Source organism: Argiope bruennichi, chromosome 1 (assembly GCF_947563725.1).
Source record: "Argiope bruennichi chromosome 1, qqArgBrue1.1, whole genome shotgun sequence".
In the NCBI taxonomy this organism is placed as follows: Eukaryota; Metazoa; Arthropoda; class Arachnida; order Araneae; family Araneidae; genus Argiope; species Argiope bruennichi.
The window spans coordinates 141,576,780-141,600,518 of NC_079151.1; the positions used below are offsets into that span (position 1 = coordinate 141,576,780).

Genomic DNA, 23,739 nt, shown 5'->3' on the forward strand with positions numbered 1-23,739 from the left:
CAGTAAATGAAATAGAAATTTTTGCTCTCAATTCTTCAGAGATTTTTATGACATTCATCTGTGGAATTTTTTCAATCTTTCTCAGAACACACCTTAGATTTCCGAAACGTTTTATCAAAGAATAAAAATAGAATAAGATAAATTGAAGAATTTAGTAACAATCAAAATGATTTATTGCTTCTATGTTTAAAAAAACAGATTTCTAACATATTTATTTTTCTTAATTCGTTTTCACATTTTTTTCATCTATATGATCATTTTTATACAAATAAAATATTTCTTAAAAAATATGCCAGCAAAGATTTAAAAAAAAACGATATTTGAAATGTCATCATTATGTTTCAAAAAACCCACAAGCATTTAATTTATTCTGGAAATCTATTGGCATCCAATCGAATTATTTTTTTTCAGATGTATTTACACTTCTAATTATAGAAAAATTAATTCCATATTTTAAAGAGATTGTATATTAGATTTTATTCAAAATTAAATTGGAATGACATAAAAAGATTATTGATTATTTTTAAATACACTTTTGATATTTTTTCCCTTCAGATTTCTAGAGTCTAATCACTTTTCTTTGACATTATAATGGCTTATACGCTTGAAGGATCTTTCTATTGACTTGCATTCAAATATCAGTTTATATGTTGCCAGTCAGTATTATTTTGCCATTGGCAACATTTTTGAGAAATATTCAATCGACTGAGGAAATGAATATTTTTCATTTATCCTAAATTAACACAGGTTTGAATAATTTAAAAGCTTGTGAGGGAAAAAAAAAAAAGACCAAATCATATTTTGTGCTACACTAATCATATATAGAGCATAATTTTTATTTGAAACAAAAAAAAAACATTTCTTCCAAATTAACAATTTTTTTCTAAGTGATTCCAAAATGTTGAACTTTTTATTGCACTAGTATTAAATGAAATTTTGATTAGTTTCACCTTATAATTTGCGAAGCATATTTATTTATAAGAATCAATTAAAAGACATGTAACGCCCTCAAAATATCCACTTCAACTTAATTTTAAGATTTCGTTGTGCTTCTTACAAGGGAAAAATGGACATAATAGCTTAGCACAGCTTAGTCTTTCCATTATTTATATCATTGGCACAATGTAGTTAAATAATATGAGCAGTTATTTCTCACATGTCTTTGAAGTTACGTTAACAGACCAGACCCGTTTCTAATAGTTCTTGTATAATTTTAAAATAGGATATTAATCATGTAAATCAACATTTAATATAATAACACAGCTATAAATTTTATTTAATTTAGTTGCACATAGCAATCATGAAGGAATTATGTCGGGAAAAAAAATAGTTTATTGTTTTTATTTTTCAGTATAGTTTTAAAATGGAAACTGTAAAAAACTTTTCATTTTATTGATTAAATAAAAGAATCTTTTTATGTAATCTTGTGTGATTATTCTAATAAAGCGGTTGATAGAAATAATTTTTAAACTTTTTTCTGTGATATAATTTTTCAATATGAAAATAAATGATAATATCGCTAATTTGACTTGATTATTCATTTTTAGAGGAAACTTTTCGCATAAACTTTTTTAGAGGAAATTTATAGTTTTTATTATAAAAAGCGGTGATTTTCGAACCCGTTTATTTTTTTCACACGAACATGCGAAATTCTCTCTCCAGAAAATCAAAAACCAGTAGGGTCTTCGATGACGTCACGTCTCAACCTGCGCGCGCATCAGTAGTAGACTCCACACGTGCGAACCTTTTTGCCCTTGATTCTGGAATCCTCTGCATTCACCGGTTTTCTACTGAGCAGAGAACACCTTTCATCCTTTCATTCATCCTCTGTTTCACTGTCAAAAGTTTGTTGTCAAACAAAACGTCGACTCTCCCTCCGTACGTGTCTGAAATCCTCATCAACCCATGGACATTTCCACTCCGACTGGCACGATGATGGAATCCTCAGAATATGTTGTTGATTCGGCGGTGACTGAATCGGCTTTCAAGCCCATGGACGTGCCGGACAAATTCGACTCGTTCGATGTGGCGGTGGTGGTCTGTTATTTCATATTAGTCCTGGCCACAGGGTTTTATGTAAGTATTCAGATATTTTTCTTGCATTTTAAGACGTTTTACCGAAAAAGCATCTGTGCGAAAGATCAAAATCGGGAAGCCGGGTCTAATCTTTGGAAATATTGATTTTGCTCGGCTTTATCATTGTCAAAGAGAAGCTCACTCTGAATTGAAACTTCGTAGCTTTATATCATGAAGATGCAAAAGATTAAAATTAAATAAGATAGAGTATTTTATTATTATAAGTGCATTATAAAGTATAAACTGTAAAAAAATGTGTGTAATATTTTTATAAACAATTAAATTTATAAAAATAAATCCCTGATACTAAATAAATTTTATTATTTCCATCAAATTGTAAGATATAGAAAATCTTATTTATCTATTGTTAATTGCTAATGTTGAATTAAAATCTCATAATCGGTGTATCTTTTGTAATAAACCGATGTTTTGTTTAGCATTTGTCACAAAATATAATGCATCAATGCTGCATAATATTAAATTTTTTTTAAAAAATTGCTTAGAGTCAAACAATAAGATACAGTAAAAATTTCTAGACCATGTGCTCAGCAAAATTACGATTCCAAAAAGCAAATCGCTGTATAAAGAAATAAGAAAATAGTTATAACTTTATACCTTATTTACTTCCGTTTGGAAGAAAATAAGTTATAAAGATCACGTTGAGATTATACGTTTTGTATCGTATTGCATGTGTTAAAAGAAAGTTGCACGTATTTTGCAGCATATAGGAACAGTCAAGTGTAAATTCTTTAAAATAAAAGTCCTAAAAGAATATAGTTTTCGAACGCTCATTTTTTTTTTAATCGCTTAAAATGTTGTGGAAAAAAAAATTCTAATAAATGGAATAGAAAATTCATTTCATTCAATTACGTTTCTAAAAAGCGTTTCGTCTTCTAATTTTATCACGTATAGAATGAATAATTGATGAATGAAAAGATCTTTTTCATCCACGAGGCCTAAAACCTTGCTGGAAAAACAATCGATATGAAGTGTGTTGGAACGTGAAGTCATTGTTCGTGCAGAATGAGGTCAAAGACGTAGTTTTGATTCTTTTTGAAACATCTGCCCTTTAAACGCTTTTTGATTTGTTACGGCATTTGATAATGCACAAAATCTTTGTTTAACTATTATATTTTATATATCTGATCTTGATTTAAGTAGAAAGTATTAATTAAATAGAAAGTGTAAATTCAATTATAACACATTATAGGTAATTATACTATGAAGATTGATTTATATATACAATAATCGCTATATCTTCGATATTTAAATTTTTTACAGATATTTGTTTGAATAAATCGATACTAAGAATGCTTTCTTGTGGAATAAAGACAAAATAGGCTCTCTATTCAGGAACTAGATTGAAAAATTGGATTTTTTTTTCTTTTATTATAATTTTAAGATTTCTGTTTAAAATTTGAATCTTGGTTCGGATTAAAGCGTGAAATGTGTTAATGAAATAGGGTTGCCATATTTTTAAATTACTCATTTTCATTAATTTCATTGCCTGAAACACAGTTGTTGTTGGAATTTGAATTTTAAATGGTTCCATGTGAATAAAAAAAAAAAATGCTTTTAAGAAAAAAAGAAACAGTAGAAAACTGGCACATGTTATTAAGAATATTTGTTTCAGATTGTAAATGCATGTATTTTGTCCGTAAATGTATATGCTTATTTCCAATTTTTTTTATTCGATTTATTTGTGAAGTGAATCAAGTTAATCGCTTCGTATTTTGAAGCGGGGAAATTTGATTCGTGTAATAATATGCAATGAGTAATGGAACGGTTAACTATTTTTCTTTTGTTTAGCGCGTATTCTTATTTCAGTTTGAATAAATTCCCAGTTTAGTATTATATAAATCTCTAATCTCATTTAGTTAGGAAATAAGTTTGACTGTATAGAATTTTTAAATTCAATCTGAAAGTGTACATATAAATTTGTTCGTGTTTATCTTTAAATAACTTTCAATTATTCTATATTTATGTGATATGTATCTATTATTTCTGTTGTTTGCTTTTAATAAACGATCATATTAAGTACAAATTGTGGCATTTAATTTGAAAATGCCTTTGTGCCGAGTAAACTGCTACGAATGTTACAATGATGCTTTCGAACTACGCCAGGTGCGCTGCTATGAATGCGCAATTTGTTAGGCTTAGTGTCCAGTTACTCTCACCGGCATTTAGCTCGTTCGTGACAACAGAAAACTTTGCAGATCTATCTAAAAACAAATAATATTCAAGCTTAACAATCGATATTAATCTTTATCACTATGTAAACTTAAATAAAGCGTGACCAGATTGAATCGGAGATGAAAATGCAAGTCTACCATGATATTTTTCGGAAAATGGCAATGCCGACTTCATTGAGCTTTTTTCACCCCTTTCTTGGGGAATCCCTATTTTATTTTTAAGAATTCGTTTTGTATTTTTTCTGTTTTTCTTAGAAACATATTTAGAATTGGAATGCAATTTCAAATTCAAAGGAACTATGAAATTTTAATTTTTATTTCAGTTTTTTTAACTTGAAATTCGTAGCTGGGTTTTTTTTCCGATTATTTAATTTTCTTGTTAGAATTCAATGATCTGTGAAATGGACCTTGTAGGGATCTAATCTTCTATTCCTGCAATACAGCTATTATTGTATGGCCTTTCGTTAAACCATGCCTTAATACTATTCTGCGCAATGAGTCCTATTTGCACTTCTATTTTTCCCTCTTTTTTTATGGGATTCGAATAGTTTAATAATTAAAAATATTTATTAGATTTTTTTATTAAAAATATTTAAGGCAACTAAGTTTTTTTAATTAGCTTATTTGTGAGCTTAAATTGCATGTTATTTTGGAAAATATTCTTTTATTCTTAACTTTTATTTATAATGCCTTACTGTAAAAGGTTAATGAAAATTTGCAGTTTCAACTGCCATGCTCGTTTGATGATTAAAATGAATTACTGTTGAATAGTTTGAATTCAATTGGGGACGCTTTTGATTAAAGCGAGAATTTAAATGAAAATAAAGAAATGAAAGTGGGAACCCCATTAAAGGTAATGTTTCTTAAAGATATTCTAATAAAAGAAATAAGTCTTACGATATAATTTGCTCGAAAAATTTTTTTAGTTTATGAAAACATTAATGAATTTTTATCGCATCTTTATCATTAGTATAAACAGGATTTAAAATTTAGCAGCTATCAATCAACATTGTTTGAAACAATGAAGTGGTTATTTGTAATTCAATTTTTTGTATTTAATTACGGAACTAAAACATTTCAAACACTTGAATGCCTTCCAAAATAAAATTGTCATGCCCCAGGCTAGCAGGATAAAAAGTGCGTTTATTTTTTTTTATGGTGTCCGAAATAGTCGGTTTTTAATTAAATGTCTCGAATAGTTAATTATTTTATGAAGCAAATTTTTCATGTTCAAAAATCAAATATTTTATTTAATAAAATTTTCATGTTTAAAGATCAAATATTTTATTTAGTAAATTTTTTTTATTTAGAAATCTATTTTGTTTAATTGATTTTTAAGCATAAATTTGCTATTTTATTTAGTAAATTTGTGTTTAAAAATCATTTAATTATTTTATTAAATAAAATTTTCATGTTTAAGAATCATTTTAAAAATGCTACTAAATGCTTTGGAAAACTCACTCTTCTCAATTTTTACTGCATATAAAATGTTGGTGTTCTAATATTATCGATGAATTCATTCATACTGAATTACTCGATTTGAGAAAAAATGTAGCAAAAAATATATATTCTTCACTTAATCAATTATAAAAAAGCAGCACTTTGCAGTTTAATAATTTGATTAATTTTTATTTTGTTTTTAATTTTATGCAACATCGTATCCATACTTGGCATCTGAATATCAAAATAATTCTCAGATTGATGATCGGAATATTTGGTGATTTCACAAAAAGGGCTTTCCAAATATATGGGATGAATCATTTGGCGAACAGATTAAAGATGATTTGAGAATTTCTACTTGGAATTTTCCCACTGCACTGCTTTTCCCTTTCTGTTTCTTTTTACGTGATTCGCATTTGAGTGCAAACATCAGTGAGATAAATGACAATCTTGATGATGTGAGCTGTTGAGAAGGTTGAAGTATTCGCAACTCTTGCATGATCAGGCTCAAGACTGAGAAAATATACACGTTACTTAAAATAAGAATGCGCTTCTAAAAAAAGAACTAATGGAACGAAAGAGTGGGTGGATACATTTTTGAAAAAAATGACTGAAAAATTCTTGAGAGAACGTTGAATTTTGCGTGAAACGCTGTCGTCTTTTTATTTTTATATCGAATTTATGCATTAATACTAATTAATATGCATTAATATGCATTATACATTAATATAAGCTTTGTGATTATTATATTTTTCAGCAACAACTTAGTAAATCCATATAAATAACTGTAAAGAATTAAAAAAAAAATTTTTGATTAATATTTTGAAATAAAATTAAATATTTGTTTATTTATGGCAAATTATGCTGACATTTACACTGCGCAGGTATAATTTTGAATCCATTGCGCATCTTGAACCAGGAAAATAGATATATCGATGAATTACGTAAAGCAACGTGCAATTAAATGGCATGCGCATTTGTGTTTGATAGATAGTTATGACATGGCATTAATTCCACTAACATTTCTTCGTTAAAAACGTGCAGTTCAAAAGGAAAAAGAAATGTAGTTATTAATTTCATTTATCAACTGTTAATTTTTAAAAATTATAAATGATATTGGTGCAATTATGAATCCGTTGCATAGCACAGATGCAGACGAGTCTTTCAATATTCTTTTCAGGATAAAATAATTTTCAAAACCTAATGTGATGTTACGGTTTTTTTAATGCGTTCTCAAACAATTCTTGTGATTAAAGGCATGATATTTGTTTTATGAATTTAAAACTTTATAAATTTAATTGACTCAAAACTTTGAATTTTATAGTTCTTCTCAAATAATTTTATTTCTCTGGAATTTATTTGTTTTATTAGTTAACATCCTTGAATCTGACTTTACTTATTTCAAGTTCCTCTTATGTTTATTCTATCCAACATAAGTTAGCACTTACCTCACTTTTTACAAGCCTTGCGTTTTGTGACTAAGTAGAGTGTTTTCTGAACTTCAGCCTGTGACGTTCTAGAACAGGAGTTCTAGAGGATTTTTATTTCCATATCCGTTGATTAATATTTTTACGAAGTCCCCCCCCCCTCCTTTGCTATATCATACAATTCCTGCCTCAAATATCCCTCTTCATAAAAGATTTTTTAATGATATTAAACTCTTAAGCTAGTTTGAGTCAAATGATTCAACTTAAAATTTGTAAAGTTTTTCTTTATTTTACTTCTTATTTTATTTTTGTATTGGAGTTATTAAATGTCAAAACAAATAAGAGAATTGAAATAATTTATCTTTGATTTATTGAAAATAAGTACTTTTCGAGATAATTACCTATGCATGTCTTGAATCGTGTTTCGATATTCTCAAAGCAAGTGGTTTTCACCCTTGAGAAAGTTTGTTTTTATACGAACTTCTGGAAACAAAATTATATATTTTTATTTTAGTTACAGATATTCACATGTTTATAGAACAATAGACTTAAATAAATCATACTTTTTTAATTCATCAAAAAAAAATCATTTAATCTGTAAGTATGGCAAATGGCTTTCCAAATGTAATTCTAATTTTTTATTCATCTCTGATTAAAAACTGCTTTTCTTATTTAATACCTCATACCACCTTTATCACAAATCACGTCAAGTAACCTCGACTAAGACCAATATTTTTGCTAAATGATGTACGCATACCAAAGGTCTGCTCCAGAAGAAAGAATAGTAGATATTGATCAGAGAATCTTCTGGTGTCTCATCTGACAAGGATTCAAAGTAGGAGATGTGTCTCATGCATTTAAAATACATCATTCAATTAATCTAAACCAAGTGAAACTAACCTAAATAAGATACGGAGAGTGAGTCGATAAAGAGTCAGAACGAGGTGATTCGAAAATAAGAAAACTGATTCAAATTTGGAATCTGGCTGTTCTAATATTCGCAGCAGCGATACATGGAACGAAAATTAAACAATACTTCCAATACTGAGGTGCCATTGTTGTGGTCATACTGTTTATGTATATGTTTGTTTAAAATGAAAGTTGGGAAGGGCAGTGAAATATTCAAAAGCAACTTACTTTAAGTTTTTTTAACACGATCCGTTTTCTTGGTGAAAAGATCCAAAGCAATCTGATGGCTTTATTTAAAACTGAGACAGATCAGGGATATATTCTCAAGGCTTCAATAAAGAATCAGAAACTGGGATTGCCTGATCAAAAGGCCAATGAATTGAAATCGCAATGCTCACATTTGTGTCGTTTTGGGCAATTATCCATTTCTTTTTCATATCAGTTATCTATACTTTAATACTTAAAATTGTATCTCATAGTGAATGAGTGACTTCTTTTGTTTCCTGGACAAAAGAAAATAAACTGTATACATATTAGTTAAAATCCGTAAAATATTTTTGAAGGAAGTTAACTAGTACGATCATCCTATTTATATTTCCTTATTATTATTTATAATAAGGAATTAGAACAATCAAAGGAGTAAATTGCAACGTTGACTTCGCTGCATCCGCTTTCGCAATAGAAATTATCGCAGATTGAATCTATTAACTTCAAGTTACAAAATAGCGACTATTTATTGAGCAATTTTAACGGTGGGAAACAATAACCAAGTTTTAAACTGATTATACTGAACAGCAGCCGATTCTCAAATATCCAAAAAATTTGTTTTTGTGTGATTTCTGTTTTCAACTTGCATCATAGAAATAACGCTGATGTAATTTTTCTATTTGTTAACTGAAATGAGCAAATGATCTGTAGTTGACCTCATAACCTTACTAAACAAGCTGCTGATGGTATTTAATAGGAAAAATTTGAAGTTAAGAGAAATAAAATTACAAAAAGAAATTATATATAATCTTAAATTAATTTGTACTTTACATAAATTTTACATCAAATGAAACATTTTGAATTATTCACGATTGGCATTTGTCTGTTATGTGAAATCAGTTAAATGAATTACAAATATTTAATTAGGAAGGAATTAAAAATATTTCTAAAATTTATGCTTAATTTTATGTAAAAGAAAAGGGCTTCGAAACCAAGAATGAAAAAGTTTTTTCTATCAAGTATTAAAAGCATGCATAAATGGAGTAATAAACTGAAAATCATCAGAAAGAATACTGATTATAGTTTAATTATCTCTAAATAATTTAGAATAGCACCTTTTTCTCATTTTTTTTTATGAAACGGAGATTATCTGGTAACAATTTGTGTAAATATAAAGCAATCATTTAATTAGTGTAAAGCATAAAATAAATTATAATGTGAAGTAACTCGCCGTTCTGTTTTAGTTGCTTAGTCTGCACTGATTGATGCATAATTTTAAGAAATCTCGTTTGGATGATCTTCTGATAAGTGCATTTGAAAACATTTACTAATCCAATACTCCAATGAAAATGTAAAACTAATTTTAAAAAGCATTATAATTGAAAATTCCGAATAGTCACTCTTGAAAAATATCACTTTCACTTTGCCTCTTGGTTTATATTTCTAATAGTAGATTTCAATGCTATAAAACCCTTTTTTCCCCTTAAACCGTAATGCGGTTTATTGTTTTTAACATACCAGTACCAAATCAGTTGATACATAAAGAAACATTTGTGGACAAGAGAACATTCTTATCATCGGAGAATAACACATGTTCTGCGGTTACTATGCAGTTTCACATTTCTGCATAATTAAAGGAGTGGAATTAAACCGTGTGGTTTTCGACTCCAGAAAAGAGTCATATTTGATTGTAGGGAATTTTCCAGAAAAATTTAGTCAGTAGAGAGAGATAATACATAAATTATAGACAGATTTTATATTTCGGTGAAGGATGATTCGAAAGGCATTAATTAATTGAACGGATTTGATTTTTTAAATATAGCCTCATGTCACTTGCCAACGAAAACGCGATTGATTTTCTAAATCATTTCGTTTTGAGGATGATATGCATATAAATATTTTATTATCTTGCTAAATTTATATTGACTCTTTTTCTTCTATGGTGCAATGTTAAATGAAATAATTTTTACTTACATTTTTTTCAAACCTTTTTATTGCTTTAGATTGCTTTTTACGAAAAAGAAAATATTGAATTAAATCAGGTAGAATCAAGTGAATTACTTCAAGTAGAAAACAAATGCTTCAAATATCTTTTTTAAGATAAAGTTAAACTTTGACTCCAGTGACAGTAAATAAAACACATTTTCTGTTATAGTTGTTAAAAATGAAACAATAGAAAAGAATGTTAATCATTTCATCGCTTAGAAGTAATTTATCAACATCTGTTAGTTAACCTATGGAAATCGGTATTGATAAAATACCCGTCACGAAATTGACTTCAAACATATTTAAAGCAAAAGTAGGTTTTGATAGGATTCGGATAAATAAAAATAGAAATTGCTTCTAAAAATACCCCACACTCATTCAGAAGATGATTGTGAGTTTATGTTGATAAGCTGCCAATTATTCCGCCAAAAACAATTTTAGAACTTTTGTACTCTATCAGGCTTCGATCGCCTTTTCGAGAACATTCTGGAGGTTTCCCTCCCTAGTCCGCATAGGGATGTTTTCCTTACTTGTCCTTCAGGAAAGGCTTCTTACTTCAGTCCAATGGGCTGGCTATGTTTATTTAGTTTTAGATATTTTAGTTGGTCCTTTTTCCCTGATTTGAAAACCGGTCCACGTTTCGCCTTAGTCCCTTGTATTTTTTTTTCTTTGACGAAATCCTCCAGTACAGTAAATCCGACACGCTCTGTGCTTTTCGTGTTTGTTTTACGCGCATCCATCGATGAAATTGAAGGTCTGGCTAAATTTTCTGCTTCAATTCTATTGACCCTAACATTTTCTTTCGTATTTCTGAAATAATTTTATTTTTTTTTATGTTCTGTGATTTTTTATTTTTATTTTTTATTAAGGCATAGTTGGCACTGATGGATTCATTAAATAGAGTAATGGGCAGCCATTCCAGTTTGGTAAAATAGGAGAATCGGGTACCAAATTCTCGCCGACTCTAGCAAACCTATCAAAACTCGGCAAGCTAATATTTATATGAGGAAATTAAGAAAAGGTTGTTTGGTGATTTATCACCTTAAAAACGTTACGATTTGGCGCTAGTTGCCACCATGCGCCCGATTCTGAAAATTGCAGATAAGAGAAAAGAACGTAAAAACATACTACATAAATATGTATAAATATTTTGTTTTCACAAATTTTACTTTGTAAATACTGTTTAGTATATATATATATATATATATATATATATATATATAATATCATTTAAACATAAGAAAAAAGATTTTTTTAATATATCCTTCTGGCACTGAACACCTTTCGCTTCTAGAGAATGCTGTCCTCGAGTTTTGCCTTCGGAATCGAATAGTCGAAGGTTTTCTTAAACCTGTGTAGAATATATATTTTCTACTCAAACTTCTCCTTGTTATCATTTTGTGAAAGTTAAATTTTTTTAAAAAAAGTTAAGTTTAAGAAAGTTAAAAAAGCGATTGTCTGTTTATAATTTTGATTTGGTTCAACCGAAAGTTCCGAAAAATTTATGTCCCTGTAAATTTTTGCTAAAATCTTAAATTAATCGATTCATACAGTTTTTTTTTTTTCGACAGAGGGCAGATATTAACTAATGAATTTTTATTTTTATATTTTTAATCAACGACTTCTTGATTCTATTTTATTTAAAATCTATTTAACTTATTTCTTTTATTTTGAAATTATGATACTTTAATTTAATTAAAAAAAAGGAAAAGATGGTTCCACAAGATGCTCTACATAATCATTATAATAAATGTTAAAATAATATGACTTAAATGAAACATTATGTAATCCTATATCTCACGAAGTTGGTGCTATAAAGTGAATTTGCATTTCAATGATGTTTGCTTGCATATGACTAGCATCATAATTGTATAACAAATTTTTATAATAAGATTCTGAAAATTTTCTAATACAAAATTATTAATGAGAATTAAGAACAGAATGAATAACATATGGAATGCAGAAAAATTTCGTGGGGAAAAAATTATTGTAAATATAAGAAAATTCAGCATTTTTAAATAAATGTTACAGTTAATCCTTTGATGTATAAATTTACTTAACTTCTTAATTAGATTACATCCTATTTAGGGCAATTAATATTTTCATTCCTATAATATGAGCACTTGAGATATTGCAGCGTTTTAAAGTGATTTTTGCATTTTAAATTATTTAATATTACCACTTAATTGCAAATTAAAAATCCAGTAATCCGATATGTGAGTCAGACTCGTCATTGTATGCGAAGAGGTTAATGCAGAATTAACCATTTTTAAAAACATATCGGAATCCAAATCTCATTTGAATATAGTGGCATGAGAAAAGAACTGAGGTTGTTTTTAGCTCATTAAAAGGTCCCGATTCTGTCTTTCAAGAGGTCTTGCTCACCTCAGAGGACAGCATTCGTTTTCCGAGACGCGAGTTCACCACCCAAACATTCTCACAGGTCATTCATTTTTCGATTCACGTGCGGCCGGTACGTGAGTCCGCTTCCCGCACGTGCTCGGGAGTCAGTAAAGCAGGTTTTTCGGTCTTCATCCTTGCGGTTCCGAGAGACGCTGGGCGATTAACGTGGAAAATGGAGATGAATATGCCCTGCAACTGCTATTGTCTGCTTGTAATAGGCGTGTCGCGGGGAGAAAGCAATATTCCCTCTGATTGTCGCTGGCTTGTTGTGTATAATTGGACAGGCTCGTTTGCCGTTTCCACCTTCGGGGCTTACTTGAAAGAAACACGCTGTGAGTTTTGATTAGAACGCTAATTATTTTAGATAATCGTTGGGGAATAATGACCTTTTCTTTTTTTGTTATTGTTAGTGCTGTTTTTACGATGCTATTTCCCGAGATTTTGTTTTGGATTACTGATATCTTCGATCAATTAATTGCTCTGCAACATTGGTATCATTTTATTTCTAAATGTAAATGTTGACTTTTTTACCAACAAGCATAAAATTGTTTGCTTTACATAGTGTATTCTAAATTTATTAGAAACATTTGTGGCATAGAATTGACCCCTTGACTTATGAATTTACTTAACTTCCTAGTTAAATGACAAATCCTATATAGGGCCTTTATTTTTTTAATTTCTATAATAATATAAGGACATTTGAGATATTGAAGAATTTTTAAGTAGTTTTTGCATTTTAAGTTGCTTAATACTTGCACTTAATTGCATATTTAAAATTAAAATTCAATAATTCGATGCGCGAATCAGATTTGTCATTATATGCGAAAGAGAATATTATTTGCAAAAGCATGGGCGACTACTTAGCATAATCCATATTATGATCAATTTCTTAGACTTCTCAATTTTCGTAATCTCTAAAATCTTTGTATTGAAATACTGAATTTTTTGGATGTTATTGTAAAATATAAATATTTTGTAATTTTATTGTGCATTTTATATAAGTACTTAAGAAAAATTCTTTAAAAAATAATCTAGGACTTATGTAACCAAATATTCAAACGGCGATTCAGAATCTGTGTAGTATCTCACAGCGGTATAGAAATCTGCAAGATCAAAGCTCATAACTGTGAAGTCAAAATTGAAATACAAAGATTTTATATAGTAGAAAAGAAAAGTAATCTTACTTTTGATAATAAAATATAATTATCTAATAATATCAGTCGTTTATGTATAAATAGAAATATAAAAATGAAGAATAAATAATTATATAATACTTTTTTAAATTCAGCATAGATCTTCACACACAAATATCGGTTGTATTTAGTTTAATTCTTGATTTCAGAGTTCAGCTGTTCCCTTTTGTGTACTTTTAAGGTAAAGATATATAAAAAAATATTTGCATTTTACAGACTAATAGACTTAAATAAATATGAATACTTTTACGATTTCTTTATTACTTAAATAATTTTAAAAATCATTTAATCTTGAAGCATAGAACATGACTTTCCAAATTTAATTACACGTTTTTATTCATAACTAATAAAAATGCTTCAAAAAAGTCTTATTTCAATTTATGGAGTAGATAAGTAGAGAAATTGGTTGACTTGTACATGCACGTCACTAAACATTGTAATTTTTATTCATTATAATTTACTCAATATAATATATTCGGCCATTTTTCAGATGCTTTAGTATACAAATTATCTGTCATAAGATGCACATATAGATAATTATTGATAAAAAATAGATTAATCATGATTGATACACTTTTGATAGTAATTGTAAAAAAAATTAAAATGTAAAAAGAAGTCATTAAAACAATTTTTGTAATAATATGCATAATTTTCAAATATATAATTAATAGAAGTATATTTTTAAATTATTTTGAGTTTGGTTATCATAATAAATATAATGAATCATAATCCAGTTGTCAGTAAATTTTACAAATCCAAATCATGTCTCATTCCCTCGTGTGTGTATATATATATAATATAATATTATAATAGAGATTTTGAAAGCAAAATCTTGAAAATGATTTATTTTAAAAAATTTGACTTCTACATTAACTAACTTAAATTTATTTATGCATTCCAAGATTAAAAGAATAATTGTTTGCTTACGAATCATTGGCTCCTTAGCAGTTAAGACGATATTATTTTTCTTCTTAAATATTTATTTAAGTAGAAAATAATTGTTTGTAAAAAAAATATTCATAGATAAGTATATGTATTTTCAGCATTAAACCTTCTTCAATACTTTTAAATTGAGTTTTCTTGTTTTTTATTTGTGCAAAATGGGAGAAATCATACTTTGTTTAATCACTGCTTTCAAATTATTTCTAGAATAGAAAGGCTATGCATCTTCATTTCTGTATTCTTTTACAAAATATTAGCTTATACGGTATCTTATAACAACTTTTTACCTTGTGAAAGAAAAATTATCATCAATACTTCATTATTGTACTTTGGAAAGTTCGAGGAAAATCAGTTGGATTTACCTATTATTTGATGATCGTCTGTTATGAAAGGCTGTCATTCTCCCGAGTTCTCATTAATTCAGAGTTTCTTGAAATGTAAATGATTCTAGAAAGTTCTGTTTTGCATATTGACCCAGAAATGACTTTGAGATGAAACAGGATATGCGATCAAACAATACTTGAAGGAAGTAAAATGTAATCCCCGATTTCATATTTCATTCTTCGCATTGCTATTTGACTGTTCTAGAAAAATTTTTAGCGAATGAATGATCTTAGTACCTGTATAAAAAGGGAATTCAATTCGAATTTGTTTGCTCAATTGAAATATAAATTCATTGGAATTATAAAAAAAATATGAAAAGAAAAAAAAATCAATACTAGCAGCCAATAAAGAGAATTCTTAATTTTTTCACATTACTTCATAATTTTTTTTATCAAATATACCATCGGATTTACTTTTCCTCAAAGCTTCAGCTTAGATGAAATAATTATAATCGCTTGAAAATTTAATGATTAAATTTTAATCTTATGGTACTTGAAATAACTTTAAAATCTTACGTCCCTGGTCTTGTGATACATACGTAAATTGTATAATATTCTTAAGACAGTGTGCAATATTCATAATATCGTGAATTGAAGACTAATGTGCCCTTTCAGACTTCAACCAGTTTAGCGGCTTAATAGTACTTCATATAATTAGCGATTGATAGTGGCGTGATATATTTTAATTTTAATACCAATTGAAGTTTGAGAGTTAACTAAAGTTGTGAAACTTTAGTTGTGCTAAAGTTTCACAACTCATTCTTAGGGAGAGGGGCATTTAAAGGTTGGGATGAAAGTACCATATTTTTGACATTTTCGTGTTTGAAAGAAAGGAAAAAAATCTGAATTGTTTTTCTTATATAAATTTGTTTAACTCATTATCGGTTTTACTGATCACACCATCTGGATGATGATCCTGCCATATAAACTGACATACTTAGCAGAGGTTTATTTTTTTATTAGACAATATGAAAGATATGTTAAAGATGCATAGTCACTACAATGAGTCGGCACTTTTAATTATACAAGGCGATAGATAAAATTCTTTTTCCTTTTCCCTTTAAGACAAAACGGTGTCTTTTATAGCTATGGAAATGATTATACTGAATTTATTGAAACAAGTTGAAGCACAATAGGGGCAAAATAAGGAAGTTATTTCTTATAACCCAAAAAATAACACCAGTTACAAAAATGTACGTTATGCTATAATAATAATTCTTTGAAAAACTGGCAAGAGTTTTATGGATTTATCTGTAATATTTTCGGAGGTATTTGCGATTAAAATTATGACTTTTACGTGACTTGAAAAAAGTGTTCATCCTAAAACTGAAAAATGCATTCTTTCGTATTCCCCCCCCTCAAGTACGTTTATCATTAAATTTTTTATTTATTTATTTTTATTTTCTTCGCTACTTTAATTCCACTTCGCCTCTGCTTAACCGGAAAAGTTGTATGATCATAACGAAAAAAATACTTTTCAATTTAACACGAATCCATTTTCATGTGACGAAAAGTTCATAATTTTAATCGCAAATATTTTCGTATATTTGACAGATTACTTCATGAAGCATTTTCCTGTGTTTTTATGGTATAGCGTACATTTTTCTAATTGCTTCTTTTGACCGGTCTTCTTTATTATTGTTATTCCTCTGTGAGTTATATATTGTGTTTATAAGCGGAAATTAATTTCCAATAAATTAATCGGAAAGCAGAGTTCCTTTTATCCGGAGATATCGGGAAAAGAAAATTTCGTTGCTGTTTCTTCTACTAATTTCATAACGATTGGAACTTTTCGAATGAAGAAGTCTGTAGTAGAACGCAGGTGATGAGAAATTTTTAACAAAGTTTTATATTCTTTGGTTAAATAGTAATCAAATTTATGGTTAAAAGTGATTTTCAGATTCCTTTTAAGATACTGCAGCTAAATTAAAATTTAGTTCAAAAAATTGTTTGCTATGATGAGCCGCTATGATAACTGAAGAGAATGATCATTCTTTCTTCTATAGTAAATGTTATAAGAAAATGGAAGAATTCACCTTTTATTGTGTATAGCCCTTTCTTAAGAATTTTCATCGTCAGTTTTCAAACTAAATGATACTTACACAATATATGAACAGCTTTCAGATATCCTTAAATTTATAAGTGGTTTTTAAAAATCCCGACAAAGATTTTACTATTGCAATTTAATGCAGTTTATTCTACATAAACGCTGTGAAACCGGAGATTTAAAATAAATTTGGTGTTCAATAAATAGGAAGTTTAAATATAAAAGCTTTTATCCTGACATATTTTCTGTAAATCACATGATATGAAAAATCGCAATGCACAGAATGTAACATCCTGTAAGGAAGATTATTGGAACCATAGGAATCAAATTTGGCGCTTAGTTAATTCTTGGGTAATAGATGGTCGGTAAGAAAAGCTTTTTAAAAACTAATTTGATTTTTGTATCTGGTCTCCTTTATGAAAAGAGTTTGCGCTACTTAGGGAAATACCGACTTAAATACAGAATCCTTGATTCATTTACAAGAAAAGGAATTTTCGATTTATTCATTTCTAAGCAATTTGAACACTACCCAATGATTATATAAAATAGAAACCCTTCCTTGAAGCGATAATGAAATATCAGATGTTCTTCTGAAGAAGAGTTGGTTGAAGAAAGAAGTCCGACGTGTCCAAGTGGTAAAATTTCGCTTCGGTGCCGGGTTCGGAGCCCGATTCCTCTCAGGATCTGCAATGTATGTGGACCTGATAGATCATAAATCTGACATCACGGGTCAAACGTCCTTCCATTAATGCGGTGTGTAAACTTCGAGAGGGGATGCCAACTTGGTTATCGCCTTGTTCTTTGACCAGTGTTCAAACGTAAGAAGTCCGTACCAAAATACCGTGAATGTAACTTAGTCTCATTGAAGGCAAAAAATCATTGACAGCGGAAGTATGAGCTGAAAATTGGATGAAGCAATTTTTTTCTTTCATCTTCGAACTATAAAACCGCTGCACTCATTCGATACCACTTGTCACTGCAATTGTGATTATTCACTAAAAAACCTTTCGAAACTGCGAACATCGCGATTGGGCATTGACAACGGACTCCGTTTCTATATTCATGGTTCCCGAGTCTGTTTCAGAAAATGGATTTTACTGGCGTCATCTGTTGATAATATATAGAACTAGAAATACAAACTTTAAAAAAAGTATAACAAAAAGATGGCAATTTTTCTTTCAAAATATTTTACTTCTTCTTACAGATATTTGCCTTCATTTATAATTTTTAAAGATAACTTATTGCTATTTTTATAACATCTTTTCTAAATAACATAAACATTATTCAAAAAATTTTGGGTTATGCATCTCTGACTTACACAATAAAGAAAACGCTAAAAAGGTGTTTTTTTTTTTTTAAATAATGTTTACAATTTTGAAATTAAGTTGTATCTAAAGAAACTACTAGTAATCCTTTAAACATAGTAAATTCTAATCAAGGTGAGATTTTGTCCTTGCCTAATATTTTTCCTTTTTTTACTAATGTTTAATTAGGATGGCAGTTCCGACTATGATATTTTTCTTTTATCTCTACAATAGATTTTAGAAATTCTGCCGCTAATACAAATTAAATTATAGCAAGAACAATAAATTTTCTATTCTCTTGGTTTAAAAATATTGCTTGTCTTGTTCACAATCAAATTTTCTTTGGTTTCTTAGACAGTTTTTCTACCATTTCTTTTAGTTCATTATCTCAAATGCATGTTATTTGTTTATATAACGTAAGATTGTTTTTCTTCCCTTTAAAACAAGCAGTTATTAAAAAAAAATTGTCATCTTTTATGTATTGCATAAAATGTGTTTGAATTTTTAAAATTAAATTTCAATTACATTAACTGTTCAATTTAGAATTTCCTGTCAGGTAATATTTGTTTCAAGCTTCTTTCTTTCTTTTTATTAATTTCTTATTTAACTTCTATTTTTAATCATACAGAAGAATGAAAATGATTATTCGATTTTTTTTTCCCTAGATTCCTTACATTTTATTCTTATTCAATATGTTTTAATTTGATAATTACATATAATTTAATTTAATAATAATTACATATATTGTTAATAATTTAATTTAATAATTACATATATTGTTTGTGTGTGTGTGTATTTTTTTTCTTCCATATAGTAATTACAGTACTTACAAATAGCCAATAATTTTCTAATTTCATTCTTTTTCTTTTCAGTCAATGTGTGTATCTAATCGATCAACAATCAGTGGTTATTTCTTAGCTGGAAGATTTATGTTTTGGCTTCCAGTAAGTACATAAATTTCTTGCGTGTTTCTTGTCCAATTGTTTTTTGTCAAAATACAATTTCGAAAAAAGTAGCGTTAATTATTTCTATTTATAGGTTGGAGCTTCACTCTTTGCTAGTAATATCGGAAGTGAACATTTTATTGGGCTTGCAGGCTCTGGAGCTGCATCTGGTATAGGAGTAGGAGCTTTTGAACTTAATGTATGTACCTGAATCAAAAACATAAAACATTAAAATTTCTTGTTGATCTACTAAAGACAAATGCAGTCTTGGAAAAGAACACATTATATAATAATTTGTTCATAGCATATTGTTCACTAGTTAATTTTGTGTTAAAATCATATTTGGATTTACAGTTATTCCTAAAAAAAAATAAGAAGAATGAATTGGAGCATTCTAATTAAAATGTATAAGTATCATTTTTTTTTCGCCAGAAGACTTCCAGAAAACATGTTAAAATACTTCATATCATTTATTGAGTATTTTATTAGTCAAAACAACAAAATTGTTGACTTATTATTCATAGCTACCAACTGGCAATTATAATTTTCTAAATTTCCTATTTGGGCCAGAAATATTTCTAAACTATTATTTTATTTAACTTTTCTCTAGGGTTTTTAAAAAACTATATTCTAGAAAATATAGCAGTGTTTTTAAATGCTTAACTCAAAATCAAAGACTGTTTTAAAAATCAGTGGGAAAAAATCCATTTTTTTTATTTTGTAAAGATGAAGTTCTAAAGTTTTGCTTATGCTTTTAGTTTGTTTTATATTGGTTTATTATTAAAGATTAAACAATTTTTAAAAATTTGTGTAAATAAAATAAGACATTTTAAAAAATATCAAAAAATTATTATTAAAGGTGCAAAATTTAAAAATCTTGTTTTAGTATGAAATCCATAATTTCTCTTTTCCATCTTATTGTAAAAAAAAAGAACATTAATATATTTTAGCTGTATTTGAATTTCATTTATTGAAGGTCCATTGTCTTTGTAAAATTTGATGTTTAATTCTCTAAATCTAGCTGCAGCAAAATTAATCTAAATAATATATTTTTAGATGTTTTGCCATGTTATTAGGGTTGTAACATTTTCCTTATTGATTATGCAAAGATCAGTTTGTTTTACTTTTGTAAATTATAAATTTTTGTCGTATTCTTTTTAAAATGTTTCTGCCTCTAAACAACCAATGTATAATCATCCTCATCCTCCAATTCAATTTTATTTTGCTGTGGTTATATCTCCTTTAAAATTCATCTATACATGTATAAATTAATTATATATAAGTTTAAAAGTGGGGATTTTTTTTTGTAAATAAGTTTATTAGCTATTGAATTATTAAAATATATTTAAGTTTATTTCTTTTTAGGAACTGAATCATATGGTTTAATCTGTAATAATAAATGCTCATACGTTAATGAATGTGTAAATGTGTGCTTATTCATACTTGTAATATAATCTCTATATCACTTAAAATTCTTTGTTTTAGGCATTAGCCATCATTCAGTTGACAGGTTGGGTTTTTCTACCAGTTTTTATTGCCAGCAGGGTAAGCCTATTTGGACATTTCCTTCATTATATTGAAATAGGCTATATTAAAAAGTATAAATTTCTCTTTTTAAGTATTTCTTATAAATTATTACTAAACAGTTTGCTTACTTACATATTTTTGGAATAAAACTTTGATAATTTATGCTGAATAACTTAAATTTCTAGGTCTGTACACTCCCAGAATATATGTCAAAAAGATTTGGAGGGTTGCGTATTAGGACTTATCTTGCTGTTTTATCATTGGTTTTGTATGTCTTCACAAAAATATCTGTAAGTAGTAATAATTTTTTGCTGTTTTAAATTTTGCATAATGATCCTTCTATCCTAAAAAATAACTTGATAAAGACCCATTCAATACACATAGCCACAAGAGATTCTCTTAATTTCTTTCAGATCTTATTATCAATAACTTATGTATTGCATCATATGGTTATAGGATATTTTTTATAAATGTTTCTTAGACATGTAGCAAAGAAATTTTGAACTACAATTGTATGATCTTGGAGGAAATGTTGGGCATTTAATCCAGTTTTCGTCATGCTAACTGTCAAGGCATTAATATTTATTTAAATGGTTTTATATTAATTTTATATAATTGTACATTAAAACTTTAATGTATTTTACTAGTCAATTATCTCATATTTTTTTCATAATATTTAATCATAAGAAGTTATCTAGATATATCGAAACTGCAAATGGATTATCAAATCCATTTGCATTGATTTTATTAATTATTACAATTTTTCTTCAAAGCAATGATTATATATACAAATATAGCCTTTAATATTAAGTCTTATCTTCTGATAGAATTATTTGTATTTAAAAATAGGATTGAGGTATTCGAATTTACTTCATATAATAATAATAAGTTGCCCTATTCAGAGCATTATAGAACAGCAGCTTGATAAAATTGCACAGTAGAATCCTTTGAATTTAATTCATAATAATATTGCTGCATGCAGTTTTGTTAGCTAAAGATGTAAATTGAAAAATCTGAAGTATCTGGAATTTCTACTTGTTTTCAATATTAATCTCAAGTATTAGTATAATATATACACAAATTAAATTTGTTGAAATTGATTAACAAAAACAAGATTACATGTTTTATTATGGATTCCTTAAGTTGTTACATTGGATGGGGAAAAAAAGCAATTGAAAGCTGAAAAAATAAATGAGGAGGAAAAAGAAATGTCAATATTTGTAACTGAATTTAGAAGAAGTTTAGAAAACTTGAATTGCAGACTTCCTGTTTTGTTGTATGCTTGGTTTCTGTAATGCTTGCTGATAATATGAAATATACAAAAAATGTGATGCCATATATTACACGTATTTCATTAAAAATTAGTTTTGTCCATTTTTTTTTTTTGCATGCAACAATAATAGGTTTAATAGTCCCCCCCCTTTATATTTAATACATTACTATTACATCTTTTTGGAAGAAAAATCTTATAATAATTCATTGTGAATAATCTCTGAAGTTTACAGCATATTTTCCCTGTCCAAAGCATTTAGTTTCTTGGATTCTACTGTTGTTAATGAGAAACAAAGAAAAAAAATGTTTTGACATATTTTCAAAAGATGGAAAAATGATCGTACAATTTAACTTGCTGCTGGGACAAATTTAGAATTTACTCCTCAACTTGCAAAATAAAACTATCTTGCAAAATGTTTATTGAATACATCAGCTCATAAATACACTATTGAGTTATGCAATATAGTTTTCATATTATATTTTTAAAGTGCAAAACTCAAGGGTCTTGAATATTATAATAATGGCATTTTCTTACATTCACAAAAATATATTTTCTAAAAATGTTTATAAAATTACGCCAGAAAATTGTTGAGACCAAATGAATAGAATTGAATACAATAGGCTTGTTATTCACAAAAAAAGGTAGCAGGACTTTTTTTTTTTCGATTTTTCAATATTTCGTGTATGGAGTGTTGATTAAAAATGCCTTGGCTGATGTGTTAAATATAGATTTTCCTTATGAATTTGCCTTTGACTTTTTCCCCCACCTGTACAATCATTTTAACGCCTTTTTGAAACATGTGTTTTTATTAGGTCAATGTCAAAATTTCAATTGGAACTAGAAAGGGCTCTGAAAAGGCCAGCCATTTTACATTATATAATATGTTACTAAATAATCCTATTTACTCTTTGAAAAAATAAGTATTAATATATGTTATCATGAAGGAATAATTATGAATGTAACAATGAAAATTAATATTTATCTTATGAAAGTTGAATTATAAATTAGTTATGGTCAAACCTCATTTCATTAATTTATCTCGTTTATGAAGAAAAATATTTTTATAAAATATTATATGCATGGATTTTTATTCATTATTGGACAAATTGCAGCAGTTATTTTACAAACTATATTGAGCTCTTTTTAGTTTCATATCTATTTTATTGAACCTTTACACTTCAAATATTAGAATAAGCTTTAAGGTTAATTTCTGTATATTCTGAATGTTTAGTACTTGAATAGAGTTTAAAATTTTAATTTTATTTTTCAGCTCTAATTGATTATTCGTATAATTGTGGGGTGTGATCTTCCCCTGTCAAATGGTACCAGGGAGCACAAAGGAGTAACAAAATCTTAACAAAAATATAATAAGCAATCATCCTTACTTAGAAGTGTGTGTTAGTCCACAATTTTTGTTTATTTCATTTTTATACTTGGGTATGTCAAAGGTAAATTTGTACAAATGGCTATGATTTATCATGCTACC

At 27.9% G+C, this 23,739-nt stretch overlaps 1 protein-coding gene across 1 annotated transcript in view; it reads left to right on the forward strand.

Moving 5' to 3' along the window:
- The first annotated feature begins 1,742 nt into the window (after positions 1 to 1,742).
- Positions 1,743 to 23,739, forward strand: part of LOC129965366 (sodium/mannose cotransporter SLC5A10-like) — a 41,339-nt gene continuing 19,342 nt past the window's right edge. Inside the window, exons 1-5 of the mRNA XM_056079201.1 lie at positions 1,743 to 2,076; positions 19,382 to 19,453; positions 19,548 to 19,652; positions 20,939 to 20,998; positions 21,166 to 21,270. Coding sequence (XP_055935176.1) covers positions 1,906 to 2,076; positions 19,382 to 19,453; positions 19,548 to 19,652; positions 20,939 to 20,998; positions 21,166 to 21,270 — 513 coding nt within the window. The 5' untranslated portion in view covers positions 1,743 to 1,905. The remainder of the gene's footprint in view (positions 2,077 to 19,381; positions 19,454 to 19,547; positions 19,653 to 20,938; positions 20,999 to 21,165; positions 21,271 to 23,739) is intronic.